The sequence below is a fragment of the Trichosurus vulpecula genome, chromosome 1, assembly GCF_011100635.1.
Source record: "Trichosurus vulpecula isolate mTriVul1 chromosome 1, mTriVul1.pri, whole genome shotgun sequence".
Lineage (NCBI taxonomy): Eukaryota > Metazoa > Chordata > Mammalia > Diprotodontia > Phalangeridae > Trichosurus > Trichosurus vulpecula.
In genome coordinates, this window is record NC_050573.1 from 23,993,859 (window position 1) to 24,012,463 (window position 18,605).

The 18,605-nt window shown below is 43.7% G+C and overlaps 1 protein-coding gene across 1 annotated transcript; it reads right to left on the reverse strand.

Annotated features, from left to right (window-relative positions):
* Positions 1–5,307: 5,307 nt before the first annotated feature.
* Positions 5,308–18,158, reverse strand: SIRT4 (sirtuin 4). Its single transcript, XM_036750115.1, has 5 exons — positions 18,142–18,158; positions 12,659–13,138; positions 10,065–10,359; positions 9,587–9,798; positions 5,308–6,867 (listed from the first exon to the last, which is right to left on the reverse strand). Exons 2-4 carry the CDS (start codon positions 13,135–13,137, stop codon positions 9,646–9,648), a joined length of 927 nt encoding a protein of 308 aa, XP_036606010.1. The 5' UTR covers position 13,138; positions 18,142–18,158; the 3' UTR covers positions 5,308–6,867; positions 9,587–9,645.
* Between the last annotated feature and the right edge of the window lie 447 nt (positions 18,159–18,605).

Here is an 18,605-nt window from a genome sequence, read left to right on the forward strand (position 1 = left end):
ATCTATAGATTGATTTCCGGATGCCGATAATTGACTGTACACTGAGTCATAACCATATTTACTATTTACTGACCTTTTTAATATGTATCCTAGACATAGTATTTTGTCTAACAAGACATTAGATTAGAAACTATACAGAGATTCCGCTTTAGCTCTGACCAATAGTTAACTTAGTGATGCTTCACAGTAAAAAACACACCCCCTAGTAGCCCCACCTTGGGCTATTTCCCAGTGAACTCTGGGTAATACACTTGCTCAGTAGATACTAAATGTGTATGTTCCTTTAAGAACTAACCACTCCTTAACCATGCCTTAACCACTCCCAATCCCATGCCAAAACACCTAATTCACATGTTACCCCCCCCAAACCTTTTTATAAAAACTTCCCCTGCACCCCTCTAAGGTTGCAGGTTCCCTAAGAATTCTTGCCTGCTGTAAAGCCTAATAAATCTTTGCCACCTTGACTTAAAGAACGCTTGAGTCCACGAATTCATTCCAGGCAACCTTGCCCTAGGAATTTTGTTTTGGGATTCCCAAATCCCTGGTTTTCTCCCCCTCAACACCACCACAAAAAGAGTTACTATAAATATTACATATAATATTTGTCATCTATCTATCTATCTGTCTGTGTTTCCTTTTTCTTTTATCTCTTTGGTGCTAGCATTGAAATGGCCACGCCTAGTTTTATAGGAGGTAGGCTGAAGCTAGATGATAAAAGGCTTTGAAAGGCCAAATCGAAGAATTTCCATTTCATTCAAAGAGCGGTTGACCGGGGCAGTGACTCCAATACTTGCTCCCTTATGCCCCCCCACAACTGCCAAACATTTCTCTGCCTCCCACCTATCCCACCCCCAAAAGAAACACCAAGCCCTAGGAGGGACTATTCAATCAAGCAAAACAATCCCCTCAACGGCCACGTCCAAAAATGCAACATCATTAGGAGAAACTACTTTGAAGGGCTTGAGCATCCTATCATCATAGTTTGCCAACCTTAAAGTGATTTATGAATTTTAATTACTGGGGGGGGGGTCAATCTTGGGACCACAGTAACTATTTACCTGGCACCCTACGCACTACTCTCCAAGAGAGTAAGCAGCTCAAAAGACCTGACCAGAGCAGGCATAAGGCAGAAGGGCAGGTCGGCGCCACGTGGCGATATTTACCTTCCTTCACCACGTGATCCCGCCTCGTGCGCGCAATCGCGGATCCTAGGCAAGTGGGCGGGGCACCGGAAAGGAGATTGGCTCGCTCTTCCTCACGTGCCCTCCGACGCCTTTCCCTATTGGCGCCTCATTTCCCCCGCCCCCTACTCCTCTTCAGGCCTCGCGGGCTCTCAGCTTTTACTCCTCAGGTACGATGGCCACGTGACCCCGGGCCGCGGTGGCAGCCTGAGGCGAAGGGTAAAACACGAGATGTGCGCAGGCGCAGGTAAAAGATGCGCGCGCCCGACGTGAGGGTGGGGTTCATGACGAAGGGGGCGTTCCCCGGGGGGCTTATGGAGCGAGGGACGCTATTGCAGACTATGCTAATGAGTAGCACCTGTGAGACCTTGAGCCGCACACGTGACCCCTCCAAGCCTCACTTTGCATGTGGGGTGTGGCCCAGATGACCTCTAATGTTTCAGCAATTAATCAGGAAACACTTATTAGGCGCCCACTATGTGTATTTTCTATTTCTTATCTGTATAAAAGACGATAAATGAGTGCTCTGTAAAGCTTAAAGCAGGGGCCGCTAGGGCGCGCCATAGTGCACAGAGCGCCAGGCCTGGAGTCATTCCTGACACTTGTTCCTGAGCTCAAATCCGGCCTCAGAGACACTTACTGGCTGTGTGACCCTGGGAAGTCACTTAACCCTGTTTGACTCAGTTTCCTCATCTGTAAAATATGGAGGAAATAGCAAACCACTCCATTATATTGCCAAGAAAACCCCAAAAGGGGTCACAAAGGGTCAGACACGACTGAACAAACCTTAAAGCACTTTATAAAAACTAGTAATTATTATAGTCTTCACCATTAGACTGTGGGTTCCTTAAGGTCAGGGGCCTTAGATGATTAAGGCTTTCTTTGTATCCCCAGCACCCCGCATGCAGTAGGCGCTTAATAAATGATTGCTGACTTTCCAAGGGACCAGGCTGGGAATGCCAAGACAAAAATAAGCCTCTGTCCTCTAAGAGCTTTAAGAAATTTAATTTTCTTACTTTTTTTCTTAGTTGACCAGCATTGATTTTCCCTTCTCCCCATTTCCTATTGAACCACCATCACCACCACCAACAAAAACAGAACCTCATAATACGTATGGCCAGCCCAGAAAAACTAATTCTCACCTTGGCCACGTCTGAAAAATGTATGTCTTGATTCTGTATTTGGAGTCCAGTGGTCACCTGTCAGGTGGGCGTCATTGGGTTTCCTGTTTGTCCTCTGGAATCATGGCTTGTCATTGCTTGGTAAGAATTCTCAAGTTTTTAAAGCTGTTTTTGTTTATGGTGTTGTCACATTTTTGGAAGCGGAGGCAACTGTGGGAATTTGCTTGATTGAACAGTCTTTACCAAGGTTTGGTTTTTCTTTTTGGGGGGTTGGGGTATCAGGTGGTTGGGAGAGGAAACAAATAGTTGTCAACCTGGCAGTTAAGTGGCATAGGGGAAAAAGTGTCAGCCCTGGAGTCGGGAAGACCCGAGTTCAAAATCCTGCATCAGACACTTATTAGCTAGGTGACAGTGACTCACAGGGTGCTCTGAAAATCAAACAAGATAACGGCTTATATGAATGCTATTTTTAAAAACCTGAATACAAATTAATGTTAGTAAATTGTTCTCCCTTTTGCCCTCACTTCACTGTGTGTCGCTTCATACGGGTCTTTCCAGTTTTCTCTGAAACGTCTGTCCATTTTATCATTTCCTATATTCCTATATGCCCCAATAAGTGGACAGTCTCTTAGCTTCCATTTTTTTGCAACTACAAAAAGAACTGGTATAAACGGTTTTGTACATACGGGTCCTTTTCCTCTTTCTTGGATGTCTACGATAAAGAATAGGCACAGTTTAGTGACTTTGGGCAGCTAAGTGGCACGATCAGGCACAGAGCTCTAGGTCTGGAGTCAGGGGGACCTGATTTCAAATCTGGCCTCAGACACTTCCTAGCTGTGTGACCCTGGACGAGTCACTTCATCCTGTTTGCCTCAGTTTCCTCATCAGTAAAATGAGCTGGAGAAGGAAATGGCAAATTGCTCCAGTATCTTTGCCCAGAAGACCCCAAATGGGGTCACGGAGAGTCAGATACAACTGAACGACAACATATTTATAAAGGAGAGTCAGACACAACTGAACAACAGTATTTATAAAGTGTTTTATGGCTTGTGAAGCACTTTACATATATCATCTCATTTGAGCCTTCCAACAGCCCTGGGAGGTACGGGCTATTATTGTCCCCATTTTAAAAAGGAGAACACTGAGGCAGACAAAGATCGAGTAACACTCCCAGAGTCTCACAGCTAGTGCCTGGGGCCAGATTTGAACTCCCGATGAGTCTTCTTGACACTGGACCCGCGGGTTCTATCCACTTTACCACCTAGCCACCCTCAAAGGGTTATAATAGTTAATAGTAGTATAGAGAGAGGTGGGTACAAGTTGGGGTGACAGAGGGGGAGAGAAGTGGGGAGAGAGGGAGTGAGAAAGGACGAGAGAGGGAGGGAAGGAGGAAGAGAAAGAAAAATAATATATCCAAAGCGTAAAGCGGTTCTCTTCACAACAGCCTCCTTTTACAGATGAGACGACTGAGGCCCTGGAGGTTAAAAAAACGTTGACTGCTGTTACCCAGGTAGACAGGACTCAGTCCAAGGCCTTAGACTCAAATCCAGTGTTTGTGCCACCCCAGACCCAGACTTCTCTGATAACGATGAGGGACCTAAGGAACAAGGGAGGACGGTGTGGGGGAAGAAGTGTCCTCAAAGCTGCCGACTAACCTGATAGCTCTTTACTCACTTCCTGCTTCCCAGGGAACTTCCCCAGATTCAGACCCTCCTTCTTCCTAAGTTTGGCAGCATGCCTACTTTGGGAAATGTTACACACACGTGGTTAAGTACAGCAATCCGGGCTTCAGTTTTGGGGAGCACTGGGCAGATTTTCATGGCTGCAATGGTGTTTATGGTATGGCCATGGTGGAATGGAGACAGAGCCTGCCTTGGAGCTAAGATACTCGGAGGCAAGTTTAGCTGCACGCCTCTGGCCAACTCAGTTCACTTCTCAGTAGTCTAAAGTAATCTCTAATAGTAACAGGTGGCTGAGAAAGAGCTGACCCGAATTAGGATGAATTTCCTTACCAGAGAGGTCCCTAATGAAATCACAAGGCCTATCCTCATACTGTTATAGGGCTTGTCCTGTATCACAATGGAGGACTTGGAGACACCAGCCTCTTTGGCAAATAGGATAAGATGACAATCCTTTTTAAAACAACATGAAAATTTTCAATATTTTTATATTTTCTCCTGGAGTTTTCTGTGAAGGTGGAAAAATGACCAGTAACATATAAGAAGGAATTTGAGTTTGTAGATAGGGCTCCATTGACAGATGCCTAGAAAGATCACTCGACACAGTGGTTTTGTTTGGGAAAATTTACATTTGGATCCAGACTGCCACACTTGTTAATAGTAAGACATACCCCTGATCAAGTCGGCCAGAGAGGATTTATCAGCCTCATCCAATACCTTGTTTCTGGTTGCCCAAAGCTCACCACAGGTGATTGGCACATCTCTTTCAAAAGAATTCCATCACTCATGATGAAACATGCTACCCAGCCCCTGACCGAGAGGCCATTAGATTCTGAGTGCAGATTGAGACTTTAGGGAGGGGTGGTACAGTGGATAGAGTTCTGGGCCTGGAGTCAGGAAGACATCTTCCTGAGTTCAAATATGGACTGAGGGGGCAGCTAGGTGGCGCAGTCAGTAGAGTGCCGGCCCTGGAGTCAGGAGGACCTGAGTTCAAATCCGGCCTCGGACACTTGACACATGTACTAGCTAGCTGTGTGACCTTGGGCAAGTCACTTAACCCCAACTGCCCTGTCAAAAAGCAAGAAAAAAAAATGGACTCAGACTAGCTGTGTGAGCCTGGGCAAGTCACTTATCCCTGTTTGCCTCAGTTTCCTCATATGTAAAATGAGCTGGAGAAGGCAGTGGCAAACCACTCCAGTATCTTTGCCAAGAAAATTTTAAAATGGGGTCATGAAGAGTGAGACACCACTGAAACCACTGAACAACAACATGGCTGATTTGGGAATTTTTTTTTTTGGTTGACTATAAATGTTTGTAACAGGAATTTTTTTTTCTTCTCAGTGGAGAAGGGGAGAGGTGGAAAGAAGGTGGATTTTGGTTGATTCAAAAAAATAGATTTTTTTAAAAAATTTCATTTTACAATAAAACACCCAACAGAACCAACATACCTAAGGTTCTCAGGCTCTGCATTTTGTGATGCGAAAGGCCAGTCCTCAAGATGTTGAGCCTGCTTGGCAACTGTTTTCTGAGCAGCCCTACACTAAATTCAGTTTTTGACCAATCCAAGATGAGTCCCTGGCTCTTTCTTCCAAGCATCAGAAATTGAAACTGGATTCTTTTTTTTTTTTAAATAATATTCTGCAGATAAAGAACTAGAAGGAAAAGTTCTCTGTACCAAGAACAGTAGAGGGATTCAGGAGTCCTTAATTTTATTTTGCTGTTGTGGGCTCACTGCATGATCATTGCAGGTCCAATGTATCCTTAATCCTTCCCAGCTTCAGCCCAGCCGCACTGGGGTTTACCAACAACCACACTTCACATGGGGTGCTAGAAGAGTTACTCATTTGATGCCTGTAGAATATACTCATCTGTTCGGGTGAAAAAGTTCAGCATGTTTCTGAAAATCTGGTGATCTCAGTAAAGGCACGTTTGTTTCCCAGGTATGCATCCAGTAGGTTCATATTGCCTGGCCTCATTTCAGACAGAAGACTTTCATTTAGACGCCTGTGATTCTTTCATTCTCTTTCCTTTGCTGATTAGATTGTTTAGAAAGTCTGATCTGTACCTGCTGAGTCTCTGTAACCCAACGAGGCCTACTGCTTTCTGAGCAGAAATAATAAAAGTTAGTGCACAATTGGAATTTCACCTTCCCCTTCTCCAATTTGGCCTTGAAGGCAGGTGGTTGGCCCTGGTCTCTGAGACTAAAGAGAAATCTCTGGAGATTTCCACCACAAACTCTCCTTCTCTTGTTAATGACTGAAATAGAATACAACCCCATATATACTCTGCACCTGGTATGTTGGAGAAAAGGAATCTCCCATTCTTCCCTGTTAAATAAAAATTCATTTAAATCACTACATGCCTTGCCCATGGGAAATACATTCATTCTCTCTCTTAAAAGATATTTTAAAAAATGTTTACTGATTGAAATAGTAAAATTAAAAGATAGCTTTAACTACTTGAGGTTATAAAACTAAATTAGTGTTTTATCCTACCTTTTCCTCAAAAGGCAGTGAGAATGCTATCAACTCCCCATGGAGACCACACTGGCCTCTGTACTGGGGCTATCGCCAACCCAGAATGAAAAGGTCAGCTCTGAGAAGGAGGTACGGTTTGCAACCAGGGTTGTCCACCTTAAATGGGGCTGCTCCTGGGGCACAGTGATGTTCCTTTGGTGGGCAATTTCCAAACAACATGGAGGTTCCAAGTCTCTGGTAGGGAATACAGCAGCACAATTGGATATTGGCCCCCAGGGTCTGATCCAGGATGCTGAGATGGATGAATGTGGTCATGCGTTGCCCTCTACTGGCTGAGAAACAGCACCTGCCATTTTGACGTAGGTCTGGGAGGCAGGAGCTTGGTGGGAAGGACACCTCAGTACATTTTCTGAAAAGAGAAGAAACAATGCCAGGGTGAGCTGGGACCTATGGAGAGAATCATAGGGTCACATATTTAAATCTAGAAGGGTCCTTGGAAGCCACTAAATATTACCCTGTTATTTCTAACCTCAGAGTGGTTTAAGTCACTGAAATATAGATGTGCCACTATTTGGAATAAGTAGTCTTTATTGATCCAATATATATGAAAAAAAAAACCCTATTAGATTTAAGTAGTGAAATGTGTTTAAAAAGATGAGGAGAATTGAGAACCCCTGTTAAGGTGGGATTCAATGGATTCTGTCATTTCCTCATCCCTGGAAATTCCCAGGATGGGAAACTCCCTCCACTACTGAATGCCATGGGGCCTAGCACTACCACATCTCACACTGTATCACAAATTGGTAGTCTGGTACTGGCTAAGAAACAGAGCTATGGATCAGTGGAATAGATTAGGTACACAAGACAGAGTAGTAAATGACCATAGCAATCTAGTGTTTGATAAACCCAAAGACCCAAGCTTTTGGAAAAAGAAATCACCCTTTGACAAAAATTGCTGGGAAAAGTGGAAAGCAGTTTGCCATAAATTAGGTATAGACCAGGGGTGGAGAAACTGAAGCCTTGAGGCCACACATGGCCCTCTAGGTCCTCAAGTGCGTCCCTTTGACTGAATCCAAACTTCACAGAACAAATCCCCTTAATAAAAGGATTTGTTCTGTAAACCTTGGACTCAGTCAAAAGGCCACACCCAAGGATCTAGAAGGCCACATGCGGCCTTGAGGCCACAGTTTCCCCACCCTTGATACAGACCAGCATCTCACACTGTATATACCAAGATGAGGTTAAAATGGATACACGATTTAAAAATAAAGGGTGATACCGTAAGCAAATTAGGGGAGCATGAAATAGTTCACCCATCAAATCTATGGATAAGGGAAGAATTTATAACCAAACAAGAGGTAGAAAGCATTGCAAAATGGATAATTTTGATTATATTAAATTAAAAAGGTTTTGCCCAACAAAATCAATGCTGCCAAGTTTAGAAGGAAAGCAGAAACTTGGGAAAAAAATTTTAAACCAAGTTTCTCTGAGGAAGGTCTCATTTCTCAGAGAAGTGAGTCAAATCTATAAGAATACAAGTCATTCCCCAAATGATACTCAAAAGATATGAACAGGCAGTTTTCAGAAGAAGAAATCAAAGTTGTATATAGTCATATGAAAAATGCTTTTAAATCATAACTACTGATTAGAGAAATGCAAAACAAGTCTGACGTACCACCTCATACTTATCAGTTTGGCTTATTTGACAGAAAAGGAAAAGGACAAATATTGGAGAGGACATGGAAAAATTGAGACACTAATGCACTGCTGGTGGAGCTGTGAACTGATCCAAGCATTCTGGGGAGCAATTTGGAACTATGCCCAAAGGGTTATAAAAATGTGCCTACCCTCTGACCCAGCAATATCCTTACAAGGTTTGTACCCCAAAGAGACTGGATAAAAAGGGAAAAGGACCTACTTGTACAAAAACATTTATAGCAGCTCTTTTTGTGGTAGCAAAGAATTGGAAATTGAAAGCATGCCCATCAACCGGGGAATGGCTGAACAAGTTATGATATGTGATTGTGATGGAATATTATTGTGCTATGAGAAATGATGAGCAGGATAATTTCAGAAAAACCTTAAGACTTACATGAACTGATGCAACGTGAAGCGAGCAGAAACAGTGTACACCGTAACAGCAACATTGTAATGATGATCAACTGTGAATGACTTAGCTACCGTGAACAATACAGTGATCCAAGACAATTCCAAAGGACTAATGATGAAAAATGCTATCTGCTTCCAGAAAAAGAACTGATGGAGTCTGAAGGCAGACTGAAGCGTATTTTTTTACTTTATTTTTCTAGGGTTTGGGTTTTCTTTTTGGGTCCATTTTTTCTTTTGCAACATGATTAATATGGAAATGTTTTGCATGACTTTATAAGCTATATCAAAGTGCTTACCTTCTCAAGGAGGGGGGAGGGAAGGGAGAGAATTTGAAACTGAAAATTTAAAAATGAAGTTAATTTTTTACACATAATTGAGAAATATTTAATGAAATAAAACTACATTGGGAAAAACAAGAAAAAATAAAAATAAATGTCATGGGATCATACAATCATAGGTCATAGATGTACAAGAGACCTCAGAGGTCAAAAAGTGCAGCCTTCTAAATGATGAGAAAACTCAGAGAGGAGAATCCTGACATGGACCATAAATAAGGGGCAGAGCTAAGATCAGAAACTACTTTTCACTGACCCTAGATCCCAAGTGACCAGACACCCTAAGAGGCTTAGTATCTTGCCTGTTACTGTTCAGTGGATCCAGCTCTCCATGACCCCATTTGGGGTTTTCTTGGCAAAGATACTGCAGCAGTTTGCCATTTCCTTTTCCAGCTCATTTTACAAATGAGGAAACTGAGGCAAACAGGGTGAAGTGACTTGCCCAAAGTCACACAGCTAGGAAGTGTCTGACGCTGGATCTGAACTCAGATCTTCCTGACTCCAGGTCTGGTTCTCTTTCCGCTGCACCACCTAGAAGCCAGAGTCTTGGTTACATGGACCTAAGTCCAACCTCCATCCACCACACCACATGATCTCATTCTATCATTATGTCGCCATTTAACACATGGGGCTAAAGTCCCCAATCCAGGCCTAGTTGGATTTAGGACCTATAAAAGGTTTTACCTTTAGCAGCTCAGGTCCAGTAAAGGTCCTCCTTGGGGGTTAGGAGCACTAAGCCCTGGTCAGTGTGGGGCGATTAAAGGCAGGATCTCTGCGCATCGGAAATCCAACTTCAGGCAGGCCAGTTGGTCTGACCTCGTGGGCCCAATGTTCAGTATCGCAATGGGTAATTTCTTCTCATGGGCCGCAAGAATAAACTTGTAGCCAGAGTACACCTGCACGAGAGAAGAAGATGCAGAAGGGACAGCTGATGGTGGTGTCATCTAGCTAGATTCAGAAAAAAAGACAAACCAGGTCAGTTACCTTTCAGTCAAACCCAACTGAGCTTTCCCATCCAAAAAGACAGATCGTCCATCCAGAGGTCAGACAGATCTCCCATCCAGAGGACAGACAGATCTCCCATTCAAGGGACGGACAGATCTCCCATCAAGGGGATGGACAGATCCCCCCTCTGACTGAACTAGGAGAAGACAGAAGGTACCTGCAAGGAAGATCCTACCACCAGAAGGGCATCGGCTCTCTTCACACGCATGTGCACAAAGTCCACCTTATTGTGGTTCACCGTGTCCCCAAAGAAAACAACATCCGGCTTCAGGGGGCCTCCACACTTGGCGCAGGATGCGACTCGGAAGCTTTGGACCTGGTCCTCTGTCAGAAAGACGTCACCATCGGGGGCCACGCCGTGGGCCTCAGCTCCCCAGGTGGGGTTCAGGGCTTGAAATCGGTCCTGAAGCACCCCTCGGGGAGTCTGTTCTCCACAATGCAAACAGAGAACCCTATATGTAAGACAGAAGAAACAAACTTGGAGATATACCTTTGGGAAGGTCACTAATTAGATGGAAGTGTGCCTATGGCAAATCGGGTTCTGGAAGAATGGCCCCCCAGGGACCCAGGAAATAGTGTGACTATGCCTTTTAAGAGAAGGGACAGCTTTCAGCTCTGTGGAGGGTAGAGAGAGGACCCCAAACCTCTCCCCACCCAAGGCTGGTTCCCTGGAGTAAAGGCTCTTCAACCTTACTCTGGTTCCAGCCCTCAGAAGTCGCCACTGGAAGGAGCTCATTCACTCATTCACTTCCACAATCATTGCTTTCTCTTCCAGTCAAGTTTCCAACTTGTTTTCAGGGGGAAAAAATGTCACTTTCCCATACGTCCCATCTAGCTCCCATCCCGTATCTTTCCTTTTCAGTGCCAAATGTCCTGAGTGATCTTTGCCCACAGTTCCATTTCATTGACGCTCACTCCCTTCCTTAATCCAGGTTAGGAGCAGGGAAAATAGATGTTGGGATGACAGAGGGACTGGTGTTTGGAAAGGGATGAGCAGCGGTAGGATAAGGGGACCAGGGAATCAGGGCTTGTGTCCAGAGCCAGTAAGCCCTGAGTTCAAGTGCCCCCACTGACAGTCTGGCTCTCTGACCCTCTCAAGTCACTTAATCTCTAGCAAAGGCTCCAGGCAGCTCTCTGTGATTAGATGTGGCTGAGAAGGTCCTGACATCTGGGAGTTGCTTGTGTGTGGCCAAGAGAAGCATAGGTCCTGTCCCCATCCAGAATCTGAAGGGTAGAGGTTTCCTTCTTAAAACCTTTTTCTTTCCCTGGCTTCCCTGACTCTGAACTACCTGGTTCTCAAACTTTTTCAACCAGTGACTCTCAATTTTCCCAGCTATCCCAGGCTGCCTCCTGTTCTAATAGTGGAAATTTCTATAGGGCTTTATGCAGATGATCTCAATTGAGTCTCATGACAGAACTGTGAGTAGGTGATGGGGAAGAAAAATCTATTAATACTAATATCACACTCCACAATTAGGCACCAGTCTGCCAGAAACAGCTCTATTTAATACATCAATCTAACTAGCTTTGGGGGAAGTGGGGGGGGGGGAGAAGGAAGGAGAAGGAAAGAGAGAGGGAGGGAGAGAGACAGAGAAAGAGAGATTGAGAGATGGAGGGAGAGATTGAGATACAGAGAAAGAGAAATTAAGAGAAAGGGGGAGAGAGATTGAGAGACAGAGAAAGAGAGATTAAGAGAAAGAGGCAGAGAGATTGAGACAGAGAGAGAAATTGAGAGAAAGGGGGAGAGAGATTGAGAGACAAAGAGGTCAAGAGAAAGAGCAAAAGAGATTGAGAGATAGAGAAAGAGAGAGAGAGATTGAGAGACAGAGAGGGATTAAGAGAAAGAGGGAGAGAGAATGAGACACAGGGAAAGAAAGAGAAACTGAGACAGAGAGAGAGAGAGAGAAAGCAAGCCAAACTGGCATAGTTCCTTAAGAGAGACTTAAGAGATGACTGCCCGGACCCCCCCATATTAATAGGAAACTTGAACAAGAAAAAGATATCTTAAAATACAGTCTGGGTTACTTAGCATAAAGCCATAACTAAAGAATTATATTTCTATCCTCTTCCTCCCGGATCAATGGGGTTCCTCCCCTCAGGTCTAAATCTAGAACCCTTAATCCAAACTTAATAGGGGACAGAAAAGAGATTGCCCCATGATGGATCCTTCTTTCTCTGCCCCACCCCACCCCTCAAATACATGGGGGAAAAAATGTTCTCATCTGTATTAATTGGTACTTTTAAAATATCTAGTGATCATTCATAATTCCTTCACCTAATGAAAAGGCCTTTGTCCTGACCCATCCCATCCACCTTCCCTTTTTAGAAAAAATATTTCATTTTCATCATCACCACAACGATTATCCATCACCACCACCACCACCACCACTATCACCATCATCACTAGTATTAATACAGGCTGTTTCCCAAAGTGCACTCCTAAATCACTTTTTTTTTTTGGAGGGGGGAAGGCAGGGCAATTAGGCTTAAGTGACTTGCCCAAGCTAGTAAGTGTGTCAAGTCTTTGAGGCCATATTTGAACTCAGGTCCTCCTGACTCCAGGGCCAGGGGGTGGAGGAAGGTGGGATACTGATTGACTGGGCCCCAAACAAGGGACCAAAATTTTAAGTGCTTTTTGCTTGACTGGATAACTAGATTATATTTGTCCAAAAGGGTCCACAGATGAGTAGTCACAAGCGGACTCTCACAGCCACAGTATCATCCCCAGGCCTGTGCCCATCCTGTGCTCACCTATGCATGCATCCATGGAGTTCAGTCAGACGCAGACTCCCTGCCTTGGTATGCAAAGCATCCACATTTTGCGTCACCAACCAATAGAGTTTTCCAAGTCTCTCCCAGCTGCTCAAGGCCAAATGTGCGGCGTTAGGCTGGTGAGAGGAGAACTGAGGCCACCCAACAAAATTTCTTGCCCAGTAGCGCTGGCGGATTTTAGCACTTCGGACAAAATCCACATGTTGGATGGGGCGGCGGTCTGTCCGGGCATAGAGCCCCACCTTTTCTGATCTGTAATCTGGGATGCCTGACTCGGTGGAGATTCCAGCTCCAGTCATTACCAGGAGTCTCTTGGAAAGGGAGATGAATCGCTGTAACTCCTTGACTTTCTCCTGGTCCAGGGGAGGACAAGGTGGTACAAAGGTGACCGCTGCTGTGTGGGAGCCTCGGGGGTGAAGGACACGAGGGCTGAAGATACACAGAGGGCTCATTCTCATTCTAGGGAAAGAGAAAGAACACAGGAGACACAGTTGTTGAAATACAAATGAATGTTAAAAATAATAAATTTAACAAAGAAATCAACGAATAGCCAGGTACTGAGGATACAAAAAGAAGCAAAAGACAATACCTGCCCTCAAGGAGCTTACAATGGAGGGGAAAAGGAAGGAAAGAATTGAGAGAAATATAGGGAGAAGGTAAAATGTGTTGGATGATTTGCTTGGAAGAAAAATGAAACAATATATACAGAGACTTTGAAAGCGTCATTGGAAAGAAAAAAAAAGAAAAAATTGGAACCAAAAGCTGTGTAATGACAATGACCAAATTTGTCCCTGAACAAGAGAGATGAGGATTCAGCCTCCAACATTCTCTGCTAGGGTGGGGGAACACAGGTGTGGAACGCTGCCTCTTCTGTTGGTTCATGTACTGATTAGTTTTGGCTGAACTGTTTTTTTCCTTTTTTTTTTTTATCCTTTACTATAAGGAATGGCACAATGTATTGGGGGAGAGATATATTGGAAAATTAGGTGACATAAAGACAAATATATACACACTTTTTTAAAAAAAGGAAAATCAAACTGCTTTCTGTGTTCTCATTCATAAAGCATTTGTAAAGATGTATTTTACATTTAAAATATGGGTGAAATTGAACCCAATGGAAAAGCAGTAGACAGCTAAAAAAACCCTCTCATGGCAAAAGTGAAATTGTTGTTTGTCCTTCATTCTCGAAGAGGACCATGACATCAAAAATCCTGCTACAGAAAATGACAGCATGGCGCAGTGGAGGGGGTCTCAATGTCTTCTGGTTCTCATGCCCCTTGGATTTCAGTAAACCTTCCTGTAACCTGAGGCAGCTAGGTGGTTCAGTGGTTAGAGGGCTGAGCCTGGAGTCAGGAAGACCTGAGTTCAAATCTAGTCTTAGAAATTTATTAGCTGTGTGACCTTGGGCAAGTCGCCTTGCCTCAGTCTCCTCAACTGTAAAATGGGGATAATAATAGTACCTCCCTCCTGGTGTGTAGTAGGGATCAAATGAGATAATATCTATAAAACACTGCACATAGTACCTGGCACATAGTAGGCGCATTATAAATGTTAGTTATTATTAATCCTAATCCAATATGAAAGGAAATAAATTCCTGTTTACCATGTCCATACACATCACAAAATAGGGACTAATTAACTGCTCATAAATTGTCCACACTCCCTTGATAAGCTTCTCCTGCCCTTGGAGGATGTGTGTCTCTAGACTGGGAATTTCTGATATAATTGCAAAACCATTGGATTTGGAGACAGGATCTGCCATAGCCCCCTCCCCCTACTGATCCCTTTCCCCTCCCTGACATTCCCATTTGGGAGGGGATTACCCTCCTCGATGTAACCCTTAAGACCCAAGGCCTTGCCTGCATCACTGGCCTCCTTTGTACCCTGCACAAGAGAGGACCCAGCATGCACGCCTTTCTGCTTTCTCTTGTAATAAAACAAGTCACTACTTGTGTCTTTTGGAGTCATGACTGTTGGTTGGCAGGTTCAAATGCCAGCTCTGTTACTTGCTCCTTGTGGGACCCTGGAACAGTCATGGAGCCTTAGAGATCTCCACTTCCTCTATAAGTGGAGAGGGTTGGATTAAGGTCCCTTCTAACTCTTCACTCCTAAGAACAAAAAATAAATGTAAACAAGGCCTGAAGCGAGGGGGACCCAAAAGTTTGGGTCACCAGAGTGAGTAGGGGTAAGGAAGAGACTGAGGCATCCCGACTAGGAGGAGACTTCTTTGCTATCCATCCAGGGGAAAACTTCCCAGAAGGAAACCACCTTCCTCAGAGACTGAGAGACCGTTTACTAACAGAATCCAGATGCCTACCAAGGCAATGCAAAGGGGATCCATGGGAAAAACTTACCTATTGACTCAGAACTTGACACAAGTTATAAATTTTGGCTAAAATGACATATGATGAATGTCTGGATGAATGAAAAAGCATTTATTAAGTACTTACTGGGCCCCAAGCACTGTGTTAACAGGTAGGGAAACAAATAGAAAAAGCCCTGCCCTGAAGGAGCTAACAGTCTTATTGGGAGAGAGAGTACATAAAGAAAGTTCAGCAGCAGAGCAGATAGAAAAGCCCTAGCATAATTAATGGGAGGAGACGAATTGGTGGCTTTCTCAGTGTTCTCACTATTGTGAAGGGTATCCTAAAGAACAGACATGAATTTCAGTCACTTGGAGTCTCGCTATGGCAGGCCTCAATGCCCAAGGGCTCATTCATCCTAGAGAAACCCTCTGCCAGGGTAGGGAGCCTGTGGCCCCGAGGCCACATGTGACCCTCTAGGTTCTCAAGTGTGGCCCTTTGAATCCAAACTTCACAGAACAAATCCCCTTAATAAAAAGATTTGTTCTGTAAAACTTGGACTCAGTCAAAAGGCCACACCCAAGGACATAGAAGGCTACATGTGACCTCGAGACCGCAGGTTCCCCACCCCTACTAGAGTTTTACACACTTAAAATGTTCTGAAGAAATCAATCAGTAAGCATTTATTATGTGCCAGGCCCTGTGCTAAGTACTGGGGACAAGAAGAAAGGCAAAAAACAAAAAGAAAACCACCTGCTTTCTTCTCCTAGCTTACATCCATGGTCAGCAGGGTAGAGGTTGGGTACTCCTAACACGTGTAGCTTTCTATAATATTCTAGGCCTCAAAGTGGCAGGAGGGAAGGTGGACAATTCCTCTCATTCTGGACTTTTTTTTTTTTTAAGGGTTTGGCCCATCTTGTCAAGTTTTCATTACTTTATAGCTATCTGTTCCTTTTAAAGTGCAGGACAAATAGGAAAGGATTCTGTCACTGGAGCTGAGATTAAAGAAAGCTTTCCCTCCAGTGAGTATCTCAATTTTATTCTGTATACAGCTTCTTATGCATAACTGTGTGCATGATGTCTCTACAATTGGACTGTGAGCTCCTTGAGAACAGGGCCTGCCTTTTGCCTTTCTTTGTGTCCCTGGCACACAATAGGGGCTTAATGAATGCTTCTTGGCTGATCAACTGACCACTTGATCTAAAACACACATACATACCCATATAATATTTACAAAATTACACTGTAATAGATAATTATATAATATATAAAAATTATACTATAATGTTATGTGTGTAGATTCAGATATAGAAGGTGTCCCAAAAGTCTTCGTGCAGTCTTAAGCTTTAACAGCTCAACAACGAACCAAGATTTTTGGGACACCTTGTATCTATTTAGGCAGGGGTTCTCAAAAGTTTTCGTGTCCTGGACCCCTCTGGAATACTGGTGAAATCTATGGACATTTCAAGCATAATTTTTTCCCATTTAGTAGTATTTTATTTTTTCCAATTACATATATAGTTTTCAACATTCACTTCTCTAAGATTTTGAGTTCCAAATTTTTTTCTCCTTCTCCCCCCTCCCCTTTCCCCAAGATGGCATGCAATCTGATATAAGCTATACAAACATAATGTTTTAAATGCATAAAAGATACACAGAATTCCAAAGGAAACCAGTTATATTAAAATATAGTTATCAAAATATCGAAAAAAACTCAAGTTCAAAAAACCCAGGTTAAGAGCCTCTGACTTAAACCTTTGAACCTATCAATAATCAAATAGGTCAACAGCAATTAACCCTAGTGACCAGTATGTGGGCAAATCTGTGCTAGGTGTTAATTGTGAAATCATCCCTGCCTTCAAGATTACATTCCATGTATTACTCCGTATATTTTGGAGGTGGAACTTTTTTTCCTGAAAAGAGTACAGAGAAAAAGGCTATATGTACAAAATACTTACAGCAGTTCTTTTTGTGGAGGCAAAGAATTGGAAACTGAGGGGATGCGCATCGAGGAATGGCTGAGCAAGTTGCAGTATATGATTTTGATGGAATACTATTGTGCCATATGAAATGAGGAGCAGGATGCTCTCAGAAAAACCTGGAAAGACTTGTATGAACTGATGCAAAGTGAAATGAGCAGAACCAGGAGAACACTGTATAGGGTAACAGCAAGGTTGTGTGCTGATCAAGGGTGAATGACTCAGCTATTCTCAGCAATACAATGATCCACAGCAATTCCAAAGACTCGTGATGAAAAATACTATCCACTTCCAGGGAAAGAACTGGAGTGTGAATGAAGAGCAAAGCACACTTTTTAAAACTTTAAAAAATTTTTCTTGTTGTTTTGGTCTGTGATTTCTTTCACAACATAACTAATATAGAATTATGTTTTACATGACTGCACGTATATAACCTATATCAAACTTCCTGCCTTCTCATGGGGGGAGGGGGGAAGAGAAGAAAATGAGAGAGAATTTAGAACTCAAAAAATTATTAAAAATATTTTTTACATGTAATTGAGAAAAAATAAAAATATTTCGAAAAGAAAAAAAAGGGGGGGGGCGCGCAGACTTTGTAGTCATTTGAATCCTGGCTCTTTCCACTTACGGTTATCTGACCTTGGACCTTCCTTCCAAGCCTCCATTTCATCATCCATAAAATGAAAGAGCTGGACCAGATGACCTTTCTGACTCTAAAAGCATGATTCTATGAATCCTACGTGATAACTTCAACTAGCACTTATTAAGCGCCTACTGTGTACCAGGCACTGATGAGTAGTAGGGATAAAAGATGGTAAAGGGCAGCCCCTGCCCTCCAGGAGCTTCTAATCTAAAGGGGTGGACATGTCAAGCACTATGTACGGCCAAGCAAGATAGAGACTGGGCAGACTGGAGCCGGGGGTGGGGGGGAGGGGGGCGGCGTGGAGCGGGCAGAGCTCAGCCCCACGCGCTCTGATTGCTAGAGCCGAGCTCAAGGTCCCGGCGGCTCCAACTTCAGGGACAGAGCCCCCAACTTGGTGACCCCTCCGTATCTGAAGGAGATGCAGGTCGCCCCCCACCCGCAGGCAAACGCCCGGAGCCTCACTTGCTTAGGGAAAATCAGCACCTTTCAGAATGCAACTATGGCGCTTCCACGCCTCGCTGCAACAATCACACTCACCTTCTACTGAGCCGGGATCACCAGCAACAGGGACCGTACAGTCGCTCACCACTTCCTACTGGGAGTTGTAGTCAACCGCGCAACCACGAGGCGCACAGGGGAGGGGGCAGGAAAACTACAATTCCCAGAAGCCAGTGGGCCTTCACGCTCAGTACCCCGCCTCTCTGCTACCGTAATTTTTCTAGTGTTTGGGTTTAGGTTTGTGATGTGGTGTATGCACTCCGGGTGTTTCTGGTGTTCAATATATTGAATTCTGTTATATTGTATCATATTGAATTATGTTGGATCTAATTATATTAAATTATATTATACCACATCATTTCATATCATAGCATCATGCATATCATATTATGTTATATTGTTATGTGATGTATGATGTTACTTGTATATATCATATATTACGTTACATATTATATCATATCCTATTATATTATATGGAACTGCTGTTCTTTAGGGTGAGTCTA